This window comes from Bos indicus, chromosome 9 (genome assembly GCF_029378745.1).
Source record: "Bos indicus isolate NIAB-ARS_2022 breed Sahiwal x Tharparkar chromosome 9, NIAB-ARS_B.indTharparkar_mat_pri_1.0, whole genome shotgun sequence".
Taxonomy (NCBI): domain Eukaryota; kingdom Metazoa; phylum Chordata; class Mammalia; order Artiodactyla; family Bovidae; genus Bos; species Bos indicus.
Window position 1 is genome coordinate 89,507,110 of NC_091768.1, and position 16,269 is coordinate 89,523,378.

The 16,269-nt window shown below is 42.0% G+C and overlaps 1 protein-coding gene across 4 annotated transcripts in view; it reads left to right on the top strand.

Annotated features, from left to right (window-relative positions):
- ESR1 (estrogen receptor 1) overlaps window positions 1–16,269 on the top strand; it is a 410,467-nt gene that overhangs the window by 365,363 nt on the left and 28,835 nt on the right. For all 4 annotated transcript variants that reach the window (XM_070796395.1, XM_070796393.1, XM_070796396.1 and 1 more), the window contains one exon: window positions 5,358–5,491. In XM_070796395.1, the coding sequence (XP_070652496.1) occupies window positions 5,358–5,491 (134 nt within the window). The remainder of the gene's footprint in view (window positions 1–5,357; window positions 5,492–16,269) is intronic.

Here is a 16,269-nt window from a genome sequence, read left to right on the forward strand (position 1 = left end):
AAGCGTTGTATATGCAAACCTCTTGATCATACAAATATTTATGGAGTCATAGCATGTCAGAGCATGTGCTGAGAGATTTTGTAGCATCAAAGATACAGAAACTCTTTATTTTGTTATTGGAGTATAATTGCTTTACAATGTTGTGTTAGCATCTGCTGTACAATGAAGTGAACATATATCCCCTCCCTGTTGGAGCTCCCTCCTACCCCACCACCCCCACCCATCTAGGTCATCACAGAGCACCAGGCTGAGCTCTCTTTGCTTTACAGCAGGTTCCCACTAGCTATCTTACACGTGATAATGTATACATGTCAACCCTAATCTCCCAGTTCGTCCCACCCTCTTTCCCCTACTAGGCCCACATGTTCCTTCTCTACGTCTGCATCTCTATTCCTGTGCTAGAGGTAGGTTCATCTGTGCCGTCTTTCTAGATTCTACATATATAAGTTCAGTTCAGTTGCTCAGTCGTGTCCGACTCTTTGCGACCCCATGAATTGCAGCACGCCAGGCCTCCCTGTCCATCACCATCTCCTGGAGTTCACCCAAACTCATGTCCATTGAGTTGGTGATGCCATCCAACCATCTCATCCTCTGTCATCCCCTTCTCCTCCTGCCTCCAATCCCTCCCAGCATCAGAGTCTTTTCCAGTGAGTCAGCTCTTCGCATGAGGTGGCCAAAGTATGGGAGTTTCAGCTGTAGCATCATTCATTCCAAAGAACACCCAGGACTGATCTCCTTTAGATGGACTGGTTGGATCTCCTTGAAGTCCAAGGGACTCTCAAGAGTTTTCTCCAACACCACAGTTCAAAAGCATCAATTCTTCAGCGCTCAGCTTTCTTCACAGTCCAACTCTCATATCCATACATGACTACTGGAAAAACCATAGCCTTGACTAGGGGACCTTTTGATATTCAGCAGCATCTTAATTTGTAGCCTTTTTCTAACCATGTTGTAATTTTTCAGGATAGCTAAATTGAATGTCTTATGTTGATCTCCTGGGTTTTCTGTCTCCATCTATCAATGTTCATTTATACAGAGAGGCTACAGGGTGGGCTTCCCTAGTGGCTCAGTGGTAACGAATCTGCCTGCCAATGCAAAAGACGAGGGTTCAATCCCTGGGTCGAGAATAACCCTTGGAGAAGGAAATTCCAATCCATTCCAGTGTTCTTGCCTGAGAAATCCCATGGATACAGGAGCCTGATGGGCTACAGTCCAAGGAGTCGCACAAGAGTCAGACATGACTTAGCAACTAAACAACAATAACAACAAAGTCCAAGGGATAGCTTTACATTTTAAGATTACTTTTGAAGATATGCAAGTGCAGGTTTGAGCTGTATATCCTCATTAGAGCTCTTTATTTCACCTGTGGAGGAATGCGTACTTAAGGGCTTCCATAAAACGGGCATTCATTTCTGTAGAGGAGGACCTCCCATGAACAAATGCGCTTTCCAAACCTGTTTCTTTCCCCATAACTTAAGTGCACATGGACTGCATTGGGAGAGGGTAAGGAGAAGAATGAGGTTTTCCATCAAGGCAATTCTGAGGTGCTCTGAACAGCAGACTGTGTGACGAGGAGAGTTCGTCACTGCAGGCTGATGTGTCTCAAAGTGGGAGTCATGGGCTGGTCTGCTTGGTAAACTACTCGTGATCTATGCCTGAAGCTGGGCTCCTTTAAAAAAATATATCTTGTTCTTTAAAAGCCCACATGTCTCTCAGGCTTAGGCATACCTCAGGGATTTCGACTAATCCTGTCTTATTGTAGTCAGGTTACCTCCAGATTCTTAGCAATCACCCCATCGCTGCACCATTGACTCATCTGTTCCTCTGATATTGAGTTAACTGTGCTAGTCTAATTGGCTCCTCAAAGTTAGTGCAGGGTGTGTCGTGAGGGTTTGAAAATGAATCACCGACCCCAATGTGTCATGACCTCCGTGGATAGTAAATGATACCTTTGTGTCAGGCAGGTGACGAGCGTCTGTTAACCTTCCAAATCCATGTGGATTTGTACCTGATCTTAGGGTGAGAAATCAGCTGTTCACTAGCTCACTCAGCAAACCTTTTCACCTGGTGGCAATGCCGATGGGAGACCCTCACATACCATGTAATCAGTCATTTCCATGCAGCTGACATTCTAGTGATTCACTGAAAATATCATCAGGGCTCTCAGAGTACATGCTTTTTATTTATTACACAAATAAAGGATTGGCTAAAGCTTTTAAACCAAATGAAGTTTTTCCACTGAAAGACAGTGGGTTCATTCTTATGGAGACATCAACGTCAAGTTTTTCCAGACTCTTAGAGCACGGCTTAGAAAACTGCAGCTTCACTGCAATGAATGTTCCCCCAGGAGCCTCAGAGTTGACACTCACACCAGCCCACATGAAGCACTTCTGTTTGCTTGGAAGGTTAGACCCAGGGTCCTTCTATCAAATTGTCTCAGTGATTTATATTTAGTGTATGCTCCCTCCATGTCCTCTAAAAGAAAATGTGCATGTGCATGCAAACACGTGCAAATACACACACACAGATACACATTAAGAACTGAAGTGAGAGTCGTGGGTGTGCGCCATGGCTGAGGGCTTGGTCCTAAAGTGTGCTGAAGTGCCAGCATTGTGCTGTGGCCAGGTAATAACTGCTGCTTAGAAATGCCAGGATAGCATCCGATGAGAAGAGGCTGAAAAGAATACACTCTCACTGGCAGAGTGAAGAACAAACTCCTCATGAGAAAATGTAGGAGACTGTTGTAAGGGGATGAGAAGGAAAGAGGATTGTTAAGACTCCACTATCTCCGTTTCTGAACTGAACTTTTGCTCACAGCAGGCAAACACAGGCTCCCTCCCACACTGAGAAGCCGTCCCCTGCCCGTGTGCAGTCTGTTAAGTAAACAAAGACTTTATACTGAGAAAGGAACATTTCTCTATTTTGGCTATGAGTTGTTATTTTTAAAGTTTAGCCTCCAAACATGTCTCCCTCTCCTTGTTTATTTTTTCACTAGAAAGAAAAAAAAAAAAAAAATCAGCTACAGGACAGGAAAGCTCACTTGTAGATTAAGGCCACTTTAGGTTTAAGGCTCACTTGGGCTTGAGGCCCACTCACCTTTTGGGGTAACACCAGCTCATTCCTCCCGTGGAGCAATATATCTTTTCAAGATTCCCCTCTGCTAATGTCGAGCTCTCACGCACCCAGATTTCCACAAAGCAGAAGGCACTTTGGGAATTGTTTACTGGATACTTCAGGTAAAAAGGCCAGGCTCTACCCTGATATCTATGACTCTACCTATTTATCATTGTCTGTAGCTAAGACTTAAATATGGCCCCTATGGTGTGCTACATGCCATTTAAGTACTTTACATAAAAACTCATTTACCTTTAACTGAGAACTTTATGACAATTGCTTCAATATTGGTGTGGGTTAAATTCGGAGAGACTGTTATTCGATGTAATACACGTCTTCTGGGGAATATACCCTGTATTGCACTCATCTTTTTCCTTGTCTGTCTTGACTCTGTTTTGAATCTCTTTATTTAAAATTTATATTGAAGTAAAGTTGATATACAATATTGCATTAGTTTCTGGTGTATAGCAAGTGATCCAGTTATATATATACACATATATATTCATTTTCAGATTATTTTCCATTATAGTTTATTGCAGGATATTGAATGTTTTTATACTATACTGTGCTATACAGTAAGATCTGGGTTTTTATTGTATATATAGTAGTATGTATCTGCTAATCCCAAACTTCTAATTTATCTCACCCCCTCCATCCCAATCTCTATATTAACAAGGTCCATGGTTTTCCTCCCTGTACCCTAATGTTAACACAAAGCCTCATATATAATGGGCCCTCAATAAGTCATTTTGAATGTGTCTAGACATAAACATAAGTATAGACATTGCATGAAATGTCTGTAACAGCACAGTACTTGAAATCAAACTAAAAGTCAAACAACAAAAAACTGATTAAAGAAATAAAACCATTTTGTTTGGTGAAAAAACTGTGCCGCTGTTAAAAACAATTGATGAAGAACTCTAAAGTATATCCATTAAAAACAAAATAAAGTGCTGGACAAGGTGTTAACTGTTCATGTTTTAAATTTTTATATATGTTACAAACATAGGTTTGCATATGCATAAAATATCTTAGCTTCTTCCTATGCCCCAAGCTCATCATGCCCCCAATTCAGTTAATGAATAACTAGATGAATGCATTCCTTTCAGATGTATCATCTCTGCATTTAGTTTCTGTACCAATCCTATTGAAAAATATACTAATACTTTCTTTTGAAGATATTGCATGTTTTGAACCTTTGAAAGTGAAAAATGAAAGTGAAGTCGGTCAGTCATGTCTGACTCTTTGCGTCCCCACGGACTGTAGCCCACCAGGCTCCTCCATCCATAGGATTTTCCAGGCAAGAGTATTGGAGTGGGTTGCCGTCTCCTTCTCCAGAGGATCTTCCTGACCCAGGGATCGAACCCAGGTCTCCCACATTGTAGGCAGACACTTTACTGTCTGGGCTGCCAGGGAACTTCCCTTTGGGTTTGCTTATTTAATAGTTACAACTACAAATGTTAGATCCGTGACACCAAAGCTTTGTTGTACAGGGAAGATGCTTAAACTTCTTATAATGATGTAAGATGTCTTTCATCTTCTTTCCTAGACTACTGCCCTGTCTCCTCCTCCCTCCAGATTTTTTCACACTGTTCCTCCTTTCCACGTTTGGGAGCTCTTCCACTGATGCTTTCATACCTCAACCCAGTGAGATCCTACGTTTTCTTAAAGTGTCCACTCAATGTCCACTCATTAAAGATAAATGACATCTTCACCTGTCATCCTAGGCAACATTAATGGTTTCCACACAGCTACAGCTCATGGTTTTCATAGTTGGTCCTGTATCTCCAAATCATTTTAATACACTTATTAATACAAATTGTATTATCTCAAGGTCATGAGCATATTGATATTAGAAGCCCTATTTTTATTCTTATTATTATCACAACAACTAGAATATCATAGGCGATTGATAAATATTTATTAGAAAAAATGTTTTTACCTGAATTAAAATCATGTTTAATTATCCATAGGTTGAAGAACTTCATATTTAACATAACAGATTTGGGGACTGAATAAGACATCTTTTCTAAGAATTTGAAATGGAAGTCTTTTTATGGATGGAAAATCTTTTTCCATCTTGCCTTCTAGAATTCAAGTGAATGTTCATGCTCCATGAAGAGAATGGGCTGTGGTTTTTTGTGACAGATTTGGAATCAGTAGATTTTTATGAATGTGAACCTTATCATGTCTTCTGGAATTTTTTTGTGCTTTAATATTTTTGTCTGTGTGTGTTTTCATAGGAACCAGGGAAAATGTGTGGAAGGCATGGTGGAGATCTTTGACATGTTGCTGGCTACTTCGTCTCGGTTCCGTATGATGAATCTCCAGGGAGAAGAGTTTGTGTGCCTCAAATCCATCATCTTGCTTAATTCTGGTGAGTGAATCACATGGGAAAATTTAATGCCAAGTTACTGGAAGAAACATTTATTTGTATTTTTCAACCAGATACAAGCTACCTATTACAAAGGCATAATCACAAATTGAAAACAGCAACTGATGTACATTTAAATTAGCTATCTTTTTGGCACTAGGGATAAAAAATCTGCCTGCCAATGCAGGAGGTGCAAGAGATGCAATTTTGATTCCTCTGTCAGGAAGATCTCCTGGAGGGGGAAATGGCAATCCACTCCAGTATTGTCTGGAAAATCCCAAGGACAGAGGAGCCTAGTGGGCTAGAGTCCATGGGGTCGCAAAGAGGCTGGCACAGGTGAGCATGGACACATCTTCTTTGTAGATGACTTATGGAGGCAAAACCATGCTGATCAAATAAGATGAATGAAAGCAAAAATTCAACATTGAATCAGGTGGCCTTGTTGAAATAGTAGCATCCTTCCACAGATATGAGTTTATTTATTTATATTTTATTAAAGTGACACATGTATATGGACATAAGTCTGTTGTTAGTTGTATGTGTCAGAAAGTAAGTAGAGTGGTTGACCCTGTTAGGATACTGTGACCAGTTCCAAGCTTCAGATCATAAGGAAAGAGACTTATTTGAGACAGACTGTGTTTCTGGTCAAAACTGATTAGCTGAAAAATACCATTGACTCAGAGATAGAAAAACCTAATTCTAAAACCAAGGAACATGGAATTTGGTATGTTGGTCCAGCTAAAAGAGTGGTTTTCATTTGATCCATGGTATCCAATTCAACTGTCCTTTCCTATTTATTCATTTGAGAAATATTAGCTGAGAGTGGCATCCTTTTTTTTTTTTTTTTTCGCTAGTGAGGCTGGCTGTTGCATAATGAGTCACTCCAGGTCATCCAGATGGAAACTATGGCTCAGCCTGAATTAGCACCCTGACTCGTCCCAGCCTCTTCAGCAGTCAAATCTAAGCACTTGATCTCCAGCCTATAACACCTGATGCTTGACAATGGGGTGTCAGCTGCACAGTTTAGATGCCCTTAACCTTGACCTTAGCCCCCTAGCCCCAGGCCTGCCTCCTGCTGGAGACCTCATTCTCACACAGAAATCACAGCTACCTTGAAGCCCTGGACCTGATTTTAGATTTAGCTTCTTACACCCTTCGATATGGTCTCAAATTTCCCAGTAGCTGAACTAGAGTCTTTGTTGATCCCCATTTGGGGAGAATTGGCACTTGCTTGTCTTTTGAGGTGTTTTGCTGATGAATGTCAATCCCTTCCCACCTCCCCTGACAATTTTCCACTTCTCCCCACCAGTGCTTGTAACCTGTATTGCTTAATGGTTCTGACAGTAATCATTCTCCCTTATCAACTGATAAATGGAAATCTGTACCGTTACACTAGGCAAGGACTGAATTGCAGGATGAAGTTGTGTGAAAAATAATGGCGTCTCTACTAAGGAAGTGATTACCACGGCATTCAAGTTTCAGTTTCCACTCACATGCATTGTGCTTTTCATTTGAGTCATTTGTCCTGTTGGTTGAAGGGTCCAGAGCCCACAATGGCTCTTTATTGGAGGAGAGTTCTGGGAGCAGTGCCACTCGGCTGCACCGTGCCAGGTCCCGAACCTGCTCCTTCTTCGCTGGAGGGCTGGCACGCGCCGACGGCTCTCGTGTGGACAATCTGTTAATTTCAGGGAAGGCAGGCCTATAAAGTGCTGGGACTTTTTTCCCTACTTTTACCAGGAAATAATACCCTGGACAGGAAGTGAAATTAACCAGAGTCATATAGTAGATGCTCTGACCTTGATGATCAAAAATATTTCCTTCAGATGTGTATCTTATTTTCCTGCATTACTGGTCTGTGCCTGTGAGAGGGTGTATTTTTTTTTCATATTATATAATAGAAAAGGGGGAACTTTTGCCATCAAAATATTGGATTTATAGGCCTGAGTCTTTTAAATCCCAGAGGGAAAAACTTTCAGCTCTCACAAGAAAGTCTTTTATGAAAAGACTGGCACTGGCATCTCAAAAACAGTACTTCTTGCCACAGAATTTGGACCTTCACCTGCTGCCTCCTGACACCAGTTAAACTTGCCGCCTCCATCCTTGTTCCTTCAGCTCTTTCTCAGGATATTCTGTGAGCTGCCTTGCACCGGGAGGGCTGGAATGCTATTTTGGAGAAACAAGGCACCATCTCAGTGACAGTTTATGGTTGTCTTTTTTTGAGACGCCAGTAGCTCATCTTTTCTCTCAAGAGCAGTACTGCTGGCTCATGGGCTGTAGCAAAACAGAAGCTGTCTCTCAACCTGGGAAAAGTGAAATCACTCTTTCCACCCCCAGAGTGATTTCTGTTTTGGAAAAGTGGATCTGCCTGCTGAGCACAGCTCCCGACGTCTCACATTGTTCCTGAAAAAAACAGAATCGAAAAGGACTTGACTGCAAAACACAGGGGTGTGGCGCTCCGGGCCTTTTTCAGAGCAGTGATCAGTGATACTAGGGTCACCACGATCAACACCTTTTTCCAACTACCGGAGGTGTGGGCTTTTCTTAAAACCCAACCACGCCATAGCTCGGATCAGGGGCCATTCTTCACCTGTTGTGAGACAAACTACGAAGTGACGCTAATTCCTGGACTCTCTGACAGAAGGCAAGCTAGAAATGATTCAGGACAACTGTGCTAGAAGATGCTTTCTTGATACTTGGGAAACAAAACCTCAGTGTGTAGAGAAACCTGGCGTTTCGTGTTGAGCCCCTGTCACTAAAGTCTGAGAAGGGTGTGTTTACATTGGCCTTGACTTTGGCACAGAGGCACAGGGGGAGTTGAATGGTTGTTATGAGGACCTGCTAGGAATGTGTTTCTGGAAGCCTTGACAAGGTCTCCCAGGTGCCAACGTTTCCATGAGAAGGCCTCCTCACAGCTATTTGGGAGTGGGAGATTTTCATCATTTCTGCGACAGAAGAATTTATTCCTTTGCTTGCAAAAGTCTCCAGTCATCCACAGGACAAGCAGTTTTTCCACTCTCCACCAAAGGACAGAGGCCTTTCTGGTTAATCTGAAGATGTCTTCGCCCAATCAGTATTAGCGTCAAGGGATTCTGAGAGCCAGCTGGACAGGGTTCAAGGTAGGACAAATGCAAATAGGGCAGATGAACTCAGGGTAAAAGGCTGTTGAGGGAGCAGCAGTGGAAGAGGAGGATGGAGCTGGAGCTACATCGGGGAGGAGGTTCTGGGCCCATTTACAGTATTCCTGCTATCCTGTGGGACTTTAGTTCTTTTTTGTAATTCCAGTATTTCAAATTCTTCAAGCCCAGTTCAGATCTTACTTCATTCAGGAAATCTTGCTATGACCCCGTCCGTAATGAGTTTTTCTTCTCTAGACTGTTTTAGTTCTTAGAGCTAACACCTCACATCTAGCATTTAGTCAGTTGGTTGGCTGATTTCATTCATTGATTCAGTCATTTCATTCATTCATTTAAGAACTCATCAGTGATGGAATTCCCACTGTGAACTTTACACCAAGTATACGAAGATGTATAGGGCTTCTCTGGTAGCTCAGTTGGTAAAGGATCTGCCTGCAATGCAGTAGATGGGGTTTGATTCCCTGGGTTGGGAAGATCCCCTAGAGGAGGGAATGGCAACCCACTCCAATGTTCTTGCCTGGAGAATCCCATGGACAGAGGAGCCTGGTGGGCCACAGTCTATGGGATCACAAGAGTTGGACAGGACTTAGCAACTACACCACCACCAAATGAAAATGGATGACATGGTTTTTTGCTTTTGGTTTTCCAGTTGTTTTTTTTTTAACCCAGGTGGAGTCTTTACGCATGTGTACTAATTTCTCTATAAATCATTAATGTCTTTTTGTATTCCTCAGAGCCTGTAAACTGCCAATAAGTATTATACTGTCAAGTCACTTAATAGATGCTTGTTTGCTGGGTGTGACCAGAGGGACCTAAAAAGTTTCCATTTTTCCTGTCCTGTGCCCACCATGATGAAACATGTCATCCTTTTCAGTTTATTAAAGATCTAGATAATGGGAAAAATAATGTCTGTCTCCTCAGGTTTTTGTGAGATCTAGGGGAAACTGTGTATAAAGTGTGTAATGCAGGGACTTCCCTGGTGGTCTGGTAGTTGAGAGCCCACCTTCCAATGCAGGGGACACAGGTTCGATCCCTGGTGGGGGAACTAGGATTCTACATGCTGCAGAGCAGCTAAGTCCATGCCACAACTAGAGAAGCCCGTGTGCAGCAGCGAAGACTCAGCATAGCCTAAATAAATAAAAAGTGTGTAATGCACTTCCTGGAACATAGTAGGTCCTCAGTCAGTGACAGTTGTCATCATCACTTATGAGAATCTCCGACTTAAAAGGAGTCAGCTCATGCCTCTTTTCAACATAATTAAGTTCTTTGGGGCTTCCCAGGTGGCACCAGTGGTAAAGAACCCACCTGCCAATGCAGGAGACATAAGAAACAAGAATGCGATCGCTGGGTTGGGAAGATCCCCTGGAGGAGGGCTTGGCCAACCACTCCAGTATTGTTGCCTAGACAATCCCATGGATAGAGGCACCTGGTGGGCTACAGTACATAGCATTGCAAAGAGACACGACTGAAGTGACTTAGCATGCAGAAGTGCTTTTAGTTTAAAAGCCTCCCTCTCACTGGGCTTAAAAAAATATGCAAGGACAGGAGGGTAATAACAATAGAGTTTGCAGCTGTTCTGAGGCTTTGTTACTTGTGCTATTTAATTTTATTTAGAGAAAATTTAGAGCAAGATTTGTCTGATAGATAATAATGGATTGTTATTTAATTTTGGCTAACCTTAATGAAAACCGGTGGTGTCCCTATTCCGTGTCGGTTGACTGCTTCTTTGCATCCTCTCTCCCCACATATGTGATCCTCACAAAGCTTTCAGAACCCACTCCCATTCAGAACACCACCTTTTTAGGGAATTTTTCAAGACTTGGAAAAATTCAAGAGTCAAAGCTCAATATGTATAAATCTACAGTCCCTGATAAATGTTGGATTTGGCTTGCAAATTCAATTTAATAATTATTTCTATCCATTTTCTTAACTTTCTTCTGACCACCATTCTTTATATGTCTCAATAATTCTGAAGAGCCTCACCTACTTTTCTCCCTGGTAACTTTATCCAGCTGGCTCCCTGGAGAGCCTGTCAGACCCCTGACTCCAGCTCCTCTGCCTTCTCTGTGTTACAGTGGATCTCTTTTCCTCTCCTGATGCACGAACTAACTCTAGTTACTCCAATTCTGTGTCTGCTGGATCCCCGTGGTATCTTTGGCAGGCCTGTTGGTTACTCCTGGACAATCTCATGTTATAGAAACATACCCTTCATTACCTGTTCATCCAAAATTGATCTTCAGACATTTCTCTTTCAATTGATGGAATATTAGAGAGCAGAAAAGAGCCAAAACCATAGGGACTTAAAACCCAAAGCAAAAAATAAAAGGAAAGTGAAAAGCCGAAAAGGAAGAATTATGACAACATCTCTAAAGTGTGTATCTTGGTGTTCATCTAAAGAAAAAAGGGTGTGGAATATCACACAAGTGCGTATATGTTAAGCATAAGCATAAAAATGGTGCCAGCTCCTGTGCGTCACTCAGCTCTTTGTTAATGTGGCACACCTTGTCGTCTTGATGACTTGATGAAACATCTGGTGCTGAAGGTGATGACATTTGCTTTGTGTATGTTCACCAGAGGCTGCGCTCTGCTCAAAGAAGCATTTATAATCATGATTAATTACAACAGGCTCCCATCTCACAGAATATTTCGTCTTTCCAGACCCGAATACTTTGCACTCCTTCTGTTAATTATTAGACATTAGGACACTTAAGAAACATACTGGCTGTAAATATTAAGGATCATTATTTCTTTAACTGTTAAAGTTCTCCGATAGGAACAAGCCTTGGAATCTCATATAGATGCATTGTCAGTATGCCAATGGCTGCCACAGTGGAGAAGATTTGATTATATTGTCTCTTGAGTTCTTTGTAATGCCAAACTTCCTGTCCAGGGAGCGTGCCTATTGTCTTGTCGTAATTTTGAGATAAATGGCTCTTTATAGTTATTAAGTTGTTCACTGTCTTCTTGCTGGCTGATGGATTCTGTTGGCAGTAGATTCAACTCTTGAGCCTTTCCTTGCTCCCACCTTCTGGTGTGGCCTTAAGCCTCATGGTCTCGGTTAATTTCTTTCTTTCTTTTTTTTTTTTTTTACTGTTTATTTTTATTTATTTATTTGGCTACACAGGGCTTTAGTTGCATCCTGTAAGATCTTCAGCATGCAGATGCTTAGTTGCAACATGTAGGATCTAGTTCCCTGATCAGGGATGGAACCTGGGTCCCCTACATTGCGAGCATGAGTCTTATCCACTGGACCACCAGGGAAGTCCTTGCCTTCATTAATTTCTTGAACACTTGGTGTGCCATGGACTTTGTCTTAGAAAGGCCAGTCATTCAAGAGAAGCAACACTGCCACTTAGCAGATAAGGGATGCCATTTCATAAGCCACTTCCCTGAGACATATCTGTACAATGGATATAATGATACCTAACAGACAGGTAGGTATCATTATTCAGACAAATTGAATTATTCTAACAAATTCAGACTTAAATTGAAGAAAGTAGGGAAAACCACTAGACCATTCAGGTATGACCTAAATCAAATCCCTTATGATTATACAGTGGAAGTGAGAAATAGATTTAAGGGCCTAGATCTGATAGATAGAGTGCCTGATGAACTATGGACTGAGGTTCGTGACATTGTACAGGAGACAGGGATCAAGACCATCCCCATGGAAAAGAAATGCAAAAAAGCAAAATGGCTGTCTGCGGAGGCCTTACAAATAGCTGTGAAAAGAAGAGAAGCGAAAAGCAAAGGAGCAAAGGAAAGATATAAGCATCTGAATGCAGAGTTCCAAAGAATAGCAAGAAAAGATAAGAAAGCCTTCTTCAGTGATCAATGCAAAAAAATAGAGGAAAACAACAGAATGGGAAAGACTAGAGATCTCTTCAAGAAAATTAGAGATACCAAGGGAACATTTCATGCAAAGATGGGCACAATAAAGGACAGAAATGGTATGGACCTAACAGAAGCAGAAGATATTAAGAAGAGATGGCAAGACTACACAGAAGAACTGTACAAAAGAGATCTTCACGCCCCAGATAATCACGACGGTGTGATCACCGACCTAGAGCCAGACATCCTGGAATGTGAAGTCAAGTGGGCCTTAGAAAGCATCACTATGAACAAAGCTAGTGGAGGTGATGGAATTCCAATTGAGCTCTTTCAAATCCTGAAAGATGATGCTATGAAAGTGCTGCACTCAATATGCCAGCAAATTTGGAAAACTCAGCAGTGGCCACAGGACTGGAAAAGGTCAGTTTTCATTCCAATCCCAAAGAAAGGCAATGCCCAAGATTGCTCAAACTACTGCACAATTGCACTCATCTCACATGCTAGTAAATAATGCTCAAAATTCTCCAAGCCAGGCTTCAGCAATACGTGAACCGTGAACTTCCTGATGTTCAGGCTGGTTTTAGAAAAGGCAGAGGAACCAGAGATCAAATTGCCAATATCCGCTGGATCATTGAAAAAGCAAGAGAGTTCCAGAAAAACATCTATTTCTGCTTTATTGACTATGCCAAAGCCTTTGACTGTGTGGATCACAATAAACTGTGGAAAATACTGAAAGAGATGGGAATACCAGACCACCTGATCTGCCTCTTGAGAAATTTGTATGCAGGTCAGGAAGCAACAGTTAGAACTAGACATGGATCAACAGACTGGTTCCAAATAGGAAAAGGAGTACGTCAAGGCTGTATATTGTCACCCTGCTTATTTAACTTCTATGCAGAGAACATCATGAGAAACGCTGGACTGGAAGAAACACAAGCTGGAATCAAGATTGCCGGGAGAAATATCAATCACCTCAGATATGCAGATGATACCACCCTTATGGCAGAAAGTGAAGAGGAACTAAAAAGCCTCTTGATGAAAGTGAAAGTGGAGAGTGAAAAAGTTGGCTTAAGAACAGTCTTATGGACTCTATGGGAGAGGGAGAGGGTGCGAAGATTTGGGAGAATGGCATTGAAACATGTAAAATATCATGTATGAAACGAGATGCCAGTCCAGGTTCGATGCATGATACTGGATGCTTGGGGCTGGTGCACTGGGACGATCCAGAGGGAGGGTATGGGGAGGGAGGAGGGAGGAGGGTTCAGGATGGGGAACACATGTATACCTGTGGTGGATTCATTTTGATATTTGGCAAAACTAATACGATTATGTAAAGTTTAAAAATAAAATAAAATTTAAAAAATAATAAAAAATTAAAAAAATAAAACCAAAAAAAAAATCAACGTTCAGAAAACGAAGATCATGGCATCGGGTCCCATCACGTCATGGGAAATAGATGGGGAAACAGTGGAAACAGTGTCAGACTTCATTTTTGGGGGGCTCCAAAATCACTGCAGATGGTGACTACAGCCATGAAATTAAAAGACACTTACTCCTTGGAAGGAAAGTTATGTCCAACCTAGATAGCATATTCAAAAGCAGAGACATTACTTTGCCAACAAAGGTTCGTCTAGTCAAGGCTATGGTTTTTTCCTGTGGTCATGTATGGATGTGAGAGTTGGACTGTGAAGAAGGCTGAGCGCTGAAGAATTGATGCCTTTGAACTATAGTGTTAGAGAAGACTCTTGAAAGTCCCTTGGACTGCAAGGAGATCCAACCAGTCCATTCTGAAGGAGGTCAGCCCTGGGCTTTCTTTGGAAGGAATGATGCTAAAGCTGAAACTCCAGTACTTTGGCCACCTCATGCGAAGAGTTGACTCATTGAAAAAGACTCTGATGCTGGGAGGGATTGGGGGCAGGAGGAGAAGGGGACGACAGAGGATGAGATAGCTGGATGGCATCACTGACTCGATGGACGTGAGTCTGAGTGAACTCCAGGAGTTGGTGATGGACAGGGAGGCCTGGCGTGCTGCCATTCATGGGGTCGCAAAGAGTCGGACACGACTGAGCGACTGAACTGAACTGAACAGACGGGAGTGCTGTGACTATTGAAACTATGCCCGCCTGGCACATCATAGGTCAGTTTGTAGACTCGCCAAATACAAAAACTGTAACCATGTTGTTCTTCAGTTCAGTCATTCATTTGTGTCTGACTCTTTGCAACCTAATGGACTGCAGCATACCAAGCTTCCCTATTCATCACCAATGCCTGGTGCAAGCTCAAACTCATGTCCATCGAGTTGGTGATGCCATCCAACCATCTCATCCTCTCTTGTCCCCTTCTCCTCCTGCATTCAATCTTTCTCAGCATCAGGGTCTTTTCAAATGAGTCAGTTCTTCACATCCTGTGGCCAAAGTGTTGGAGCTTCAGCATCAGTACTTCCAATGAATATTCAGGACTGATTTTCTTCAGGATTGACTGGTTTGATCTCCTTGCAGTCCAAGGGACTCTCAAGAGTCTTCTGCAACACCACAGTTCAAAAGCATCAATTCTTTGGCACTCAGCTTTCTTTATGGTCCAACTTTCACATCAATACATGACTACTGGAAAAGCCCTAGCTTTGACTAGATGGACCTTTGTTGACAAAGTAATGTCTCTGCTTTTTAATATGCTGTCTAGGTTGGTCATAGCTTTTCTTCCAAGGAGCAAGTGTCTTTTAATTTCATGACTCAGTCACCATCTGCAGTGATTTTGGAGCCCAAGAAAATAGTCTGTCATTTTTTCCATTTTTTTTCTCCATCTATTTGCCATGAAGTGATAGGACCGGATGCCACGATCTTAGTTTTTTTAAATGTTGAGTTTCAAGCCAGCTTTTTCACTCTCCTCTTTTACTTTCATCAGGAGACTCACTTCCTCTTCACTTTCTGCCATAAGGGTGGTGTCATCTGCATATCTGAGGTTATGGATATTTCTCCCGACAATCTTGATTCCAGCTTGTGTTTCATCCAGCCCGGCATTTCGCATGATGTATTCTGCATATAAGTTAAAGAAGCAGGGTGACAATATACATCTTAACATACTCCTCTCCCAATTTGGAACCAGTCTATGTCCAGTTCTAACTGTTGCTTCTTGACCTGTATACAGATTTCTCCAGAGGCACATAAGGTGGTCTGGTATTCCTGTCTCTTGAAGAATTTTCCACAGTTTGTTGTGATCCACACAGTCAAAGGCTTTGGCATTTGTAGAAATAGATGTTTTTCTGGAATTCTTTTGCTTTTTCTATGATCCAACGGATGTTGGCAATTTGATCTCTGGTTCCACTGCCTTTTCTAAATCCAGCTTGAACATCTGGAAGTTCTCAGTTCATGTACTGTTGAAGCCTGGCTTGGAGAATTTTGAGCATTACTTTGCTAGTGTGTGAGATGAGTGCAATTGTGCGGTAGTTTGAGCATTCTTTGGCATTGCCTGTCTTTGGGATTGGAATGAAAACTGAGCTTTTTCAGTCCTGTGGCCACTGCTGAGTTTTCCAAATTTGCTGGCATATTGAGTGCAGCACTTTCACAGCATCATCTTTTAGGATTTGAAATAGCTCAACTGGAATTCCATCACTTCCATTAGCTTTGTTTGTAGTGATGCTTACTAAAGCCCACTTGACTTTACATTCCAGGATGTCTGTCTCTAGGTGAGTGATCATGTCATCATGCTTATCTAGGTCATTTGTATATTTTTTCTGTGTTTTCTTGTCACCTCTTCTTAATATCTTCTACTTCTGTTAGGACCATACCGTTTCTCTCCTTGATTGTGCCCATCTTTTCA